The sequence below is a fragment of the Oryctolagus cuniculus genome, chromosome 11 (assembly GCF_051225735.1).
Source record: "Oryctolagus cuniculus isolate XC-2025 breed Fujian yellow rabbit chromosome 11, ASM5122573v1, whole genome shotgun sequence".
Lineage (NCBI taxonomy): Eukaryota > Metazoa > Chordata > Mammalia > Lagomorpha > Leporidae > Oryctolagus > Oryctolagus cuniculus.
The window spans coordinates 97,647,851-97,660,651 of record NC_142877.1 but is presented as its reverse complement, the minus strand read 5'-3'; the positions used below and the strand labels follow the sequence as shown (position 1 = coordinate 97,660,651).

At 50.9% G+C, this 12,801-nt stretch overlaps 1 protein-coding gene across 2 annotated transcripts in view; it reads left to right on the top strand.

Annotated features, from left to right (window-relative positions):
• The window catches only part of TMCC3 (transmembrane and coiled-coil domain family 3), a 296,265-nt gene that overhangs the window by 210,483 nt on the left and 72,981 nt on the right, over positions 1–12,801 (top strand). Inside the window, exon 1 of one of the 2 annotated variants that reach the window (XM_051845760.3) lies at positions 10,978–11,229. The exons of the other annotated variant lie outside the window; for it this stretch is intronic. Within the exon in view, the coding sequence (XP_051701720.1) occupies positions 11,152–11,229 (78 nt within the window). The 5' untranslated portion in view covers positions 10,978–11,151. Of the gene's footprint in view, positions 1–10,977; positions 11,230–12,801 lie in introns of those variants that run through there. 2 annotated transcript variants of the gene reach the window in all.

The window sequence follows — 12,801 nt, the reverse complement described above, 5'->3', positions numbered from 1 at the left end:
TTTTGTCTTTCTCTGGATAAATGCCCAAGGGTGCCATGACTGGGTCGGGTGGTATTTGCATGTTTTAGTTCTATAAGAAACTGCCCAGCTGCTTTCCAGAGAGACCACATCATTTCATGTTGCCACCAGTCATGCATGAATTGTCCAGTTCCTCCACAGACCTGCTGGCATGCAGTGGTCTAGCCATTCTGATAGGTGTGCAGTGACGTCTCCCTGTGGCTCTCATTTGTGTTCCCTAATGGCCAGGGACGTGTGGCATCTTCTCATGTGTTTACTTTCCATCCATGTATCTTTTCTTTCTTTCTTTCTTTTTTTTTTTTTTTGAGAAGCTTTTATTTAATGAATACAAATTTCATAGGTGCAGCTTTAGGAATATAGGGGTTCTTCCCCCCATACCTGCCCTCCCACCCCCACTCCAGTCCCACCTCCTACTCCCTCTCCCATTCACTCTTCATTAAGATTCATTTTTTAAAAATATTTATTTATTTATTTGCAAGAGTTACACAGAGAGAGGAGAGGCAGAGAGGCAGAGAGGCAGAGAGAGAGAGGTCTTCCATCTGCTGGTTCACTCCCCAATTGGCCGCAATGACCAGAGCTACGCCAATCCAAAGCTTCCTCCGGGTCTCCCATGTGGGTGCAGGGGCCCAAGGACTTGGGCCATCCTCCACTGCTTCCCCAGGCCATAGCAGAGAGCTGGATCGAAAGTGGAGCAGCCGGGTCTCAAATCAGCGCCCACATGGGATGCCGGCACTGCAGGCAGTGGCTTCACCTGCTACAGTGCCGGCCCCTAAGATTCATTTTTAATTAACTTTATATACAGAAGACCAACTCTATACTAAGTGAAGATTTCCACAATTTGCACGCCCCCCCCACACAAAGTATAAAGTACTGTTTGAAAACAAGTTTTACAGTTAATTTTCATAGTACAACGCATTAAGGACAGAGGTCCTACATGGGGAGTAAGTGCACAGTGCCTCCTCTTGTTGATTTAACAATTATATCTTGGGGCCGGCACTGTGGCTCAGTTGGTTAATCATCCGCCTGCAATGCTGGCATCCCATATGGATGCCAGTTCTAGTCCCAGTTACTCCTCTTCCATTCCAGCTCTCTGCTGTGGCCCAGGAAGGCAATGGAGGATGGCCCAAGTGCTTGGGCCCCTGCACCTGCATGGGAGACCAGGAGGAAACACTTGGCTCCTGGCTTCGGATCAGCATAGCTCTGGCCATTGCGGCCATTTGGGGAGTGAACTAGGGGAGAGAAGACCTTTCTCTCTGTCTCTATCTCACACTGTCTGTATCTCTACCAGTCAAATAAATAAATAAAATCACTATTGCATTTTAAGAATTTTTATTTCTTTTTAAAAAATTTCTCTGTGTGTGTGTTTTTTTGTGTGTGTGTCATGAAACATTGATACATCTGAACAAATCAGTATCTGGGCGATGAGGCACTGCTTTCTCCTTCACATCTTTGGGTTACTAGAGCATCTTGTCAGTAGATTTTTGAAAAAGGGGGAGGAGCAAGCTTTTGCATTACTTTAGTCTCTCCAAGGCATGCGCAGTACAACACAAACTTCTGCAGCCGGATGTCCCGATTGTGGCACCCAGACATCACGCACAGCACCTTGGTGGCAGCAGTGCAGGGCGCCCACTCCCACCGCGGCCCTGTTCATTTGTGGTTGACAATTGGGGCATCTGGTGGAGTGTGAAGTTGAGTGCCTGGCTGGAAGGAAGTCGGCCCAAGCGGTGCAGGCCAGCCTGAACGTGCCATGGTGCAAACCCAAGCCTTGTTGATCTTCTGTAACAGGCACAGCTGGCGGAAGCCCACAATGGGGTCTCGGTCAGCCTTGCATTGGCTCACAACCATGCTGCTGATGCAGCTCGCTGGCCTGGGCGGATGGTTCTGGGCCACAAGGCTGTGCTGGATTTTTCTGGAAAGGAGAGCTTTCGCTTGGAACTGCTGTCCCCTCCCACGTAAGGCAATGACACATTGGGCTCTGTCATTATCGGATAACTGGTAGTCATACTGAATGATGCCGGATGCAGTCTGCTCACAGATTGGCTTGTTTCCTATTCTGGAGCGACACCCGGTCTTGCGGAGACCCCAGGGGCTAGCGTGACGGTGGCTTTGGCAACCCAGTACGTTCTGCGATCCGCTGTCCCTTTTGCATTCTGGGACTTTTTCATACCTTCTCGCAGCCTGTAGCTTTGCAAACCTTTTCTCTCCATCTGTATCTTGTCTTTTCATCTTCGTGACAGGAACTTTTTTGCAAAGCAAAAATCTTTATTTTGATGAAGTAAAAGACCTTTTTGTGCTTCTTACTGTAGCCTTGGGTCTGCGGGGAAGGCAGATGATAGCGACAGCTCACAGCCTGTAGAATCCTGTGTGCTAATCTTTGCTCTTGAGAAGTCAATAGCAGAGAACTATTGCATTTATTAAAAAAGGAATATTGGGCCTGCAGAGTTTTTCTACTTTGCTGTTTTTTGTCAAAAGCTTGCCAAGTGCAATGCCAGGTAATTACTAATGCTAAGCAAATACCAGAGATTGTTTCCTTTCAGTCACTTAGGATATGCTGTATCAGAGATTCACCTGTAAATGTCAAGAATGGTCATTTCCAACTGGGTATAACCCAGGTCGTTAAAATTAGGATTCACATTTGCATCAGGCCAGAAAACTTCTGATATTTATCAGCATGCATTCACCTAAAGCCAATTGAATACTTTGTTAAAAAATTTATTTATTGGTATTAGTAAAATGGTGTGGTCTGATCTATGGCGCCATCTTTGCCCCGGACGCCATCTTGGGCCTTGGCCCCTGGCACCACCTTGCATAATAGGCTGCAGTGCTAAGCCCCATAGCCCAACCACTGGTGTCAGCTCCACCCCCACCCTAATGGGATTCGCTGCTCCTTCCCTGCCCACCCCCCAGCAAAGATTTAACAGGACCTGTTCTGGAACACGTGTGCTCTCTCTAACTCTCAGAGTTAGACAGTGAGAGACAGAGAGAAAGGTCTTCCTTTGCCATTGGTTCACCCCCCAAGTGGCCGCTACGGTGCGCTGTGCCGATCTGAAGCCAAGAGCCAGGAGCTTCCTCCTGGTCTCCCATGTGGGTGCAGGGCCCAAGGACCTGGGCCATCCTCCACTGCACTCCCAGGCCACAGCAGAGAGCTGGACTGGAAGAGGAGCAACCGGGACAGAATCCAGCACCCCAACTAGGACTAGAACCTGGGGTGCCAGCACCACAGGCGGAGGATTAGCCTAGTGAGCCATGGCGCCGGCCTCCCTCTCTCTCTCTTGATCTCTCTCTTACCCTCTCTTTCTTTCTCGCTCTCTGCCCCGCCACCCCGGTTTCCCTCACCTGACAACAAACCTTTCCTCTGACTATGGTGTTTGGTGTGTTTTGTGATGGGCTTACAATTTGAAAGGCAGAGTGACACAGAGGAAGGAGAGAGAGAGACAGAGATCGTCCCCCTGCTGGTTCACTCCCCAAATGCATGCAATAGTCAGAGCTGGACCAGGCGGAAGCCAGGAGGCAGGAATTTCATCCAGTGTCCCACATGGATGGCAGGATCCCACGTACTTGGGCCATCATCTGCTGCCTTCCAGGTGCATTAGCAGTAAGCTGGATCAGAAGTGGCAGATTTCTTGGGTGGGACTCTGATATGGGATAAAAGTGTCCCAAGTGTGGCTTGACAGTTTATGCCACAATGTCAGCCCCTGAATAAATTCTAAAACCCTGAGTAATTCTTCTTTTTCCCTCTGTGCTTAAATGCTTAGTTTGGGAAAGCTTATTGGACTTTAGTCTTGTTCATGTCACCTCCAAAGGGAACACTCCCCTGTGCTATTTCATCAAAATGCAATATGAAAAGAAATGTATCTTCCTTCACAGTATAAGGGGCTTGCATTTTCATCTTCAACATCAGATTTTCCTTTGTGTCTGCCTTCTCCTGGCTGTGATAGAATAGGAAGACTGATATACCCAAGAAGGTGAGGTTCCCGGAAGATCGCTTCTTTCCTTTTTCCTATTACTGTGCCAAGGACAGGATTATCTTGGTATCTATGGCAATTTGGAGTGGGATGGGGAAGGAATGACTGGATAAGATGCTGGTTTAGGATGTCTCACTCATTTTCGTATAGCTAGCACCGAGAGCAGAGCCAGTCACACCAAAGGTGCTCAATAAATCATTGGAAAATTCACACCTTCAATAACTATAGTGTCCATGTCTGAGAATCGGTGACATCATCCAGCAACTTTTTTTTTTTTTTTTTTTTTTTTGGACAGGCAGAGTGGACAGTGAGAGAGAGAGACAGAGAGAAAGGTCTTCCTTTGCCATTGGTTCACCCTCCAGCCAGCACACCGTGCTGATCTGAAGGCAGGAGCCAGGTGCTTATCCTGGTCTCCCATGTGGGTGCAGGGCCCAAGCACTTGGGCCATCCTCTACTGCACTCCTGGGCCATGGCAGAGAGCTGGCCTGGAAGAGGGGCAACCGGGACAGAATCTGGCGCCCCGACCGGGACTAGAACCTGGTGTGCCGGTGCCGCAGGTGGAGGATTAGCCTAGTGAGCCACGACGCTGGCCCAGCAACTTTTTATCCTTATATATTATTCATTCTGACCCCTTGAGGAAAGCACTACCTTTTCCTTTTCTCTAGTGATTTTTTTTCAAACTCCAGTGCATAGAAAATAAGTAGACATTAGTAAACATTGAAGTCATTCATTCAGCAGGTATCTCTTAATGTTCTGTTAAGATCTGCCGGGAATATGCACCCCTACCTGGCAGCCAGAGACTTCTCCCCAGGTAACCTAGAGGTGTTAGGAGGGGAGCATAGCAATTATGGCAGGAAATCTCTGAGGAGCAGATAAGTCATTGCGAGTTTTTATTTAAAACAAGATTTAATTTATTTATTTTGAAAGGCAGAGTTAGAGAAAGAGGAACAGAGACAGGTCTTCCATCCGCTGGTTCACTTCCCAGACGGCTGCAACATCCGGAGCTACACCGATCTGAAGCCAGGAGCCAGGAGCTTCTTCTGGGTCTCCCATATGGGTGCAGGGGCCCAAGGACTTGGGCCATCTTCTACTGCTTTCCCAGGCCACAGCAGAGAGCTGGAGCAGAAGTGGAGATGCTGGGACATGACATAACAGCACCTATATGGGATGCAGGTGGCAGCTTTACTCATTATACCACAGTGCTGCTCCCTAAAAGAGATCTTCTATCTGCTGGTTCACTCCCCAAATGATGTCAACAGCTGGGTGTGGTCCAAGCTGAAGGCTGTAAGTAGCCTGGAACTCCATCTGGGTCTCCTCACGTGGGTGACAGGAGCCCAGGTACCTGGGCCATTTTCCAGTGCTTTCACAGGTGCATTAGCAGGGAGCTGGATCGGGAGCACAGCAGCCGGGACTTGAACTGCTGCTCACATGGCATACCAGCTTCACAGGCAGTGACTTCGGCTGCTGTCCCACGACGCAGACCCCAGACCCCTTGTGACTTGTTTTGACCTATGGCAGGGATACTTGGCGTGCTCCAAATTGGGCGTTAGGAGACTTGGCAGCTTTTTTTTTTTTTTTTAATTATTTATTTACTTGAAAATCAGAGTTACACAGAGAAAAAAGGAGAGGCAGAGAGAAAGAGAGAGAGAGAGAGAGAGAGGGAGAGGGAGGGAGGGAGGGAGGGGTCTTCCATCTGGTTCACTCCCCAGCTGGCCGCAACGGCTGGAGCTGTGCCAATCTGAAGCCAGGAGCTTCTTCTGGGTCTCTCAAACGTGTGCAGGGGCCCAAGGACTTGGGCCATCTTCTACTGCTTTCCCACAACATAACAGAGAACTGAATCGGAAGTGGAGCAGCTGGGACTCGAACCGGTGACCATATGGGATGTTGGCACTGCAGGCGGTGGCTTTACCTGCCATGCCACAGCGCCAGCCCCGGCAGCTTTTGTTTTTGGTCTCTTAGAATCTAGCTGCCATGTAAAGAAATCCAGTGACCCCATGGAGAACAGGGACCCTTAGAAGAATAAGAAACTATAAAATACAAAAATATATTATTAAAAAATATAGATACATAGAAATAGAAAGGCCTGGCGTTGTGGGTCTGCATCCCACACAGGAGTGCACATTCCAGTCCCAGCTACCCAGCTTCAAATCCAGCTGCCTGCTAATGTACCCAGGGAAGACAGCAGATGATGGCTCAAATACTTGGAACCCTGCCACCCACGTGGGAGACTAGGTGGAATTCCTGGCTCCTGGATTCAGCCTGGCCTTGCCCTGACTGTCATAGGTATTTGGTGCATGAACCTATAGATGGAAGCTTGTGTGTGTGTGTGTGTGTGTGTGTGTTCCTCTCTTTATTACTCTGCCTTTCAAAGAAATAATCTGAAAGAAAGAGACAGGAGCCTGCCCCTGCCATTCCAGCCTCCCTCAGTGGTATACAAATGGAGCCATGTCGGATGCTCCAGCTGCAGCTCCAGCAATGCCACGCAGAGCAGAGAGAAGCCGCCGCCTTTGGAGACCTGCCCACCTGGCGGAATCATGATTCGTGAGTGGTTGTTATTGTTGTAAGCCAACACATGATAGGGCAGTTTATGCAGCCTGTCATCATTGCAATCCTTAAATGAGTGCATCTGGAATGACCTGCTCTCCTTCTTTGATGCTTAGCAATTGTGCCTCGTGCACCTTTCATTTCTTAGTTCACATCCCAGGCGTGAAGCTCTGTGTTCCTTGTTGTCTGACTGCACTTGTTCCTTTAACAGTGTTGTGTTTTCCGCTGTTTGGGGTAGGGAGAGGCTTTGGGAGATATCATCAGAGACACAGAATTCTTACTGGCAGGAGACATTCTCTGCCCTCTCCCTGTCTTTTTCCCAGGGCAGGCACAAGCCCAGGCATCAGCAAAGGGTGGTCTGTTTCCCCCCTTGGGTTCTACTTACCAAAAGGAGAGCCAGATGGTGATCAGCACTGCTTGTTTTCTTTCTTTTCTGGGGCGCTTGCTCTTCTGCTATTTAATTTGTGTATTCCAAAAAATTATTCTGTGCGGGTGCCCAGCAGAGCAGCTTTTGGGCAAGTAGCTTATGAAATAAATCGACACAACCTCCAAAAGAACATCCTCTGCTCACTGAAATGTGAGTGCCCGGTGAATCCTATTTCATCCCTCTCACGGGGGACCAGCAGCACAGGATGGGGTGCTCAGGAATTTGAAAACAGATCAGAGTAGAAATCAGGCGCCTGCTGGCACACTGCCCAGTGCGGGAGCTCCCTTAGGTGTGGCCTCTCTCTAAACTGATTCACACACACAGCTACCCACACACACTCGAGTACTACACTTCCTGGGGCCCTTAAGTTGCTGGAAAATTAAGGGGCACTCTGGCGTATGAGGGGGCATTCCAGAGGAGAACTGCCATGGGCATTCATAGCAAATGTCTGTAAGAGAAGTTGCCACAGTGACTCCAGTTCATCAAGACGGGCCGTCTGGCACACTGATGGCAAGCTGTGTAGTTACACTAGTGCTGTTCTCTGTGCTTCCTTCAGAAGGTGCCCCCACCGATGAATGAATTCCAAGACGAAGGATGGTGTCACGTTTGTCCCTTTAAAATTTTAAATTATTCTGAAATTGTATGTGTATGTCTGTGTGAATGGTTATGTAGTCAGTGTTCTGTCGCTTGATAACAAATTTATTATCTTGTATCCTTCCTCTCTATTGATTTGTTCTTCTTCCCACCAAAAATAAGTGTGAGGGGTCTTCCAAAGTTCTTAGAAAAGATACATTATCTTTTACTTCCTTTGGGTGCAAACTTTCTGAGGCCCTCTCAAAAAATTCTGACATTTGTGCTTAGCATCCTGCTGCTTTTTTTTTTTTAAGATTTATTTTATTTATTTGAAAGACAAAGTTACAGAGAGAGTAGAGAGAGAGAGAGAGAGAGAGAGAGAGAGGTCTTCCATCTGCTAGTTCTCTCCCCAAATGACCACAATGGCCAGAGCTGAGCCAATCTTAAGCCAGGAGCCAGGAGCTTCTTCCGGGTCTCCCACATGGATGCAGGGGCCCCGGGACTTGGGCCATCTTCTACTGCTTTCCCAGGCACATAAGCAGGGAGCTGGATCAGGAAGTGGAGCAGCCGGGACTTGAACTGGTGCCCATATGAGATGCTGGTGCTGCAGGTCGTGCTTTAACCCACTGCGCCACAGTGTCAGCCCCACTGCTGCTTTTCTTAACAGTTTTATTATCTATGTTTTCCTAAAAACTTATTTTTTTAAAAATGATTTTTTTTTACTTATTTGAAAGGCAGAGTTAAGAGAGAAAGAGAGAAAGAAAGGGATCTTCCATCCGCTGGTTCACCCCCCAAATGACTGCTATGGCCAGAGCTGGGCCGATCTGAAGCCAGGAGCTTCCTCCGGATCTCCCACGTGTGTGCAGGGGCCCAAGTACTCGGGCCATCTTCTACTTTCCCAGGCACTTTAGCAGGGAGTTGGATCGGAAGTGAAGCAGCTGGGTCTCGAATTGGCATTCATGGGATAGATGCCGGCATCACAGGAGGAGGCTTAACCTGCAACGCCACAATGCCAGCCCCAAGTTTATTTCTTTATATTTTTATGCCTTATATGAATAGGCTCTTACCGCATGGAATTTTCTGTGGCTTGCTTTTTTTGTTTCTCAGGCCTGTTGGTAAAATTCATCACTATTGATTTATTTTTAGCTGCAGTGCAGTCTGAGGCTTATCTTTTCATTTGATCATTTACTTTCATAAGCAAAAATTTAAAATGAGGAATTTAATGGTTTACACTTTTTGTGAGCTGCTTTTTATGACTTGATATAATATTCTCCCATTTTTTTCAGACGGTCTAGTGTTTTTTCTTTTTTAGGTTTTTATCTGATACTGATTTTTTTTAAAATACTTATCTGAAAGGCAAAGAGAAGGATAAAGAGAGTGAGCTCTTCCGTCTACTGGTTTACTCCCCCAAATGGCTGCAAGCAGCCAGGGTTCAGACAGGCTGAAGCCAGGAGCCTGAAACTCCATCTGGGTCTCCCATGTGGGTGGCAGGGGCTGGAATACTTGGACCATCTAATGCTGCTTTCCCAGGCACATTAGCAGGGAGCTGGATCAGAAGTGGAGCAGCTGGGACTCGAACCAGTACTTATATGAGATGCCAACACTGAAATGGAGGCTTAACCCACTGTGCCACAACACCCAACCCCTGTTTTACTCTTTGAATAGTTGATATATGCCCACAAGGCAAACATTCAAACTTACACAGCATGCACAGTGAGAAATAAATCGCTCCTTCATCTCTGCCTTCTGCCTAAGTAGTTCTCTCCTAGCATCAATTTCTTGTCTGTTTCCCTGGTTTCTTGTTGATCTCCCCCCAGAAAAGCTGTGTATGTTTATGAACCTGCTAATATTCTGGTTTTACACAAGTGGTGGAATGCCACAGGTGTTATTCTGCACACTTTTTTTTTTCACTTAACTTTATGAGGATTCTTAAAAAGGTCATGGGAAATGGGATATAAAGATGTTGATTTTGGTGCCAAGGAATTTTGAAATCCATGCATTTGAGGTTCATGAGTAATGCATATTTTGAAAAAGCCATGCATGGATTTCAAAATACGAGAAATATTCTCATAGCTATATGTGGAGGATGACCTCATTCTATCACAAAGACCCAATGTTCTGTGGGATGGGTGTGCCAAGTCTCATTCTAAGGACATTTAGGTTGTTCCCAGTCTTTGCAATGGCCTTCTAACTAGTTAGTGTCCCTCGCCCATCTTTATTTATTTGAGAGGCAGACAGACAGAGCTCCCATTCACTCATTAACTCCCCAAATGCCGGCATTATCTGGGGCTGACCCAGGCTGGAGTCAGGATCCAAGAATTCAACCCAGGTGTCCCCCATGGGTGGCAGGAACCCAGTCACTTTGGCCGTCACCTGCTGCCTCCCAGCGTCTGCACTGGCAGGAAGCTGGAGTCACAGTCAGAGTTGTATCACACCCAGGCCCTGTGCCGCTGGGTCAGGTGCCTGTCCCTTACTCATCTTTAATCACTGCTTCACCCTGCTCTCAAGTGCACCTTCTAGAATTTCCATTCCGATGCTGTCATTCCCTGTTGAAACCGGAAATAGCTCTCCAGTACCCTCAGAATAAAGCTGAACTTAACCCTGAAAGCAAAGGCGTGGTCTCCACTGCCTTTTTCCAGTGTCCTTTCTGACCACACCTCCTAAATGGGTGACCGGAGGCTTTCTAAATGTACCTGACTTTATGTCCAGATTTCTTGTCTGCCTGACCTCCCTCCCCCAACACCCGCATGCACTTTGAAGGGTGGAGAGCCAATCCCTGCCTCTCGGCCGGTCAACAGTACATTTTGCATCCTGTCTCTGAACACCTGCGTTTTAAACCTCTCAACACATTCTTTCCCTTGTGCACCCTGGTTAACCAGACAAGAGTTCGGAATTCTGGTTTCAGTAACTGATATTTAATCGTTCCCCAGTCAGTCCTTTCTTCTCGGACTCGCAGTTCATCGTGGCAAAGACTGCTTCACTGGGCATAAGACGGCTAAAGCAAAAACCCACGTCCTGACTTTCAAAAGTAGCATACAGCCTAATGGTGCATCCCACGTGGAAAATTAATGCAACACGATATGTCTTAGTGCAAGAGGCAGTGGAATCATAAGGGGAGAAAAATCCCCCTCCTCTTTTTAAATCTCTGGGTCTGCGGCCTGATAAATGCCTGTTGAATGAAGATTTCCTCAACGGAAGCATTTAAAGCCAGCGCTAACATCTTGCCCTAAAAGCCATCTTGTATTAGGAACATACAAAGTCAGCAGATAGTAGAGATGGCGCCCATTTTTTTTGAGCTGAAAGAGGGCAGCGTTGGTTGGCGGGCGTGGGGAGCGAGCCCGAGCGATGGCACCTGGGGAAGCGGTCAGCACCTGGGCACGGGGTCCGGCACGGGGCGGGAGCGGGGCGGGGCGCGGGGCGGGGCGGAGGCTCGGGCTCGGCCCCGCCTCCCGGCCCCCGGCGGCGGTGGCGGCGGCGCAGGGCGGCCGCGCGGGTGTCGGCGGCAGCTGCAGCCGCCCGCGCCGCCCCCTCGGCCGCGGCTCCCCCGCGCCAGCCGGAGCACGGCCCGCAGCTCGCGGCGGTGCGGCCGCGCCACACGGCAAAGTTGCCTGCCCGAGAGCCGAGATGCCGGGCAGCGACACGGCGCTCACCGTGGACCGGACCTGCTCGGACCCCGGCCGGCACCACCGCTGCAAGAGCCGGGTGAGAGTCGCGCGGGGGGCGGCGGCGGCGGCGGCGGGGCCGCGGAACGCGCCGGGGGCCGGGGCGCAGGCTTGGCGTTCCCTAACTCTTGGGCCGCCTGCCCGCTCGCCGTGCTGCGGTCGCGGTGGGCTTCCCCGACTCGGACAGGGTAGGGGGCGTCGGAGAGGGGCCTGCGCCGCCGGGGTCCCGGGCAGAGCCGAGGCCGGACCGCCGCGCCCCTGCCCTCCGCCGCCCCTCAGTCCCGGCGCGCTGCGGGCAACGCGGGCTCTCCCAGACGGCCCGCGCTCCGCCTTCGTCCCCGCCAGGGAGCGCCCGCCGCGCGGCGCTGGACGCCGGGGGATCCCGAGCGCTCGCGAGTGCGTCCGCGGGGTCCCGGCCTCCCCGCACCGCCACCCTCGTGCTGGTCACCAGGGGCCACCACCGGGTCCCCCAGCCCCCGGGTGGCCCGAGGCGCGCGCGCGGTGGGCGGCCAGAGCGCGGGAGGCGGCGGCCGGGCCGGGCCCCTGTGGAAGTCGGAGTCTTCTTCGCGCTGCCTCCCGGAGTTTGAGCCGTGCGGAGCAGGCGCCCTCGCCATTGTTTGCAGCGTAATTTGCTGTTGCTGATTTTGGCTGTGGGCGAAAATAGCTGCCTCTGAGCGAGCTGCGGAGACGAGCCGTGGAGAGAGCGCTTCGGCGGCGTAGACACGGAGGCCGCAGCCGGGAGCGCCGGTCTCCCGGGAAACCTCTGCCCTCCCGGGGCTGTCAGCCGTCGAGGCTGCAGCCGCCGGCCCGCCCTTGGCGAAGGCAGCGCCGCCAAGGCGCTCCGGCGGGACGGACCTGGAATGGTTCTTGGCTGGTCCCGGGGCTGGGCAGGTGCGTGGCAGCCTGCCTGTGTGAGGTGCACGCGTGCGCGGGGCCGTCCTCCCATCCCCGCCTGCCACCTGCGGGACCGCGACGCGCACGTGTTGGGAACGGCGGCCTCAGTGGCTCCTAGGACCGTGCGGGGTTTGGTTGTCCGTCCTAATTGGAAGTCAAAATGCGTTGGCCCACAGAGGAAATCGTGAGCCCTTGGGATATTTCCCTGTTGCCTCTCCCACCCCCCCCCCCTTTTTTTTCTTCAGCGTCTGTTCATTTAACAGAGTGGTTTAAGTTTTTACAGGTTAAATATATTTAGTGCACTGTCTTCCTGCACCCAGTCTGCTCTGCTCTCCCACTCGTTCCCATTCTCTTATTTTTGCACTTTGTTTAAAAGTTTAGGGGGCTGGGTGTTGTGGTGCAGTGGGATAAGCAGCCGCTTAGGATGCCCGTTTGAGCCTTGGCTGCACTGTTTCCAGCTTCCTGCTGATGCATCCTGGGAGTCAGCGGGTGATGGCCCAAATGCCTGGTTCCCTGTCACCCACGTGGGAGACCTTGATGGAGTTCTGTCTTCCTGGCTTAGGCCTGGCCAGCCCTTGTGTCCTGAAATGCCCCAGTACGTGGAAGATCTGTCTCCTCTTCATCACTCTGCCTTGCAAGCAGATGAAAAATAACTTTTTTTTTAAGTTTCATAACAACTTGGTATGAAGATAGCCAGAAACTCCATTTGGGAAGAAAC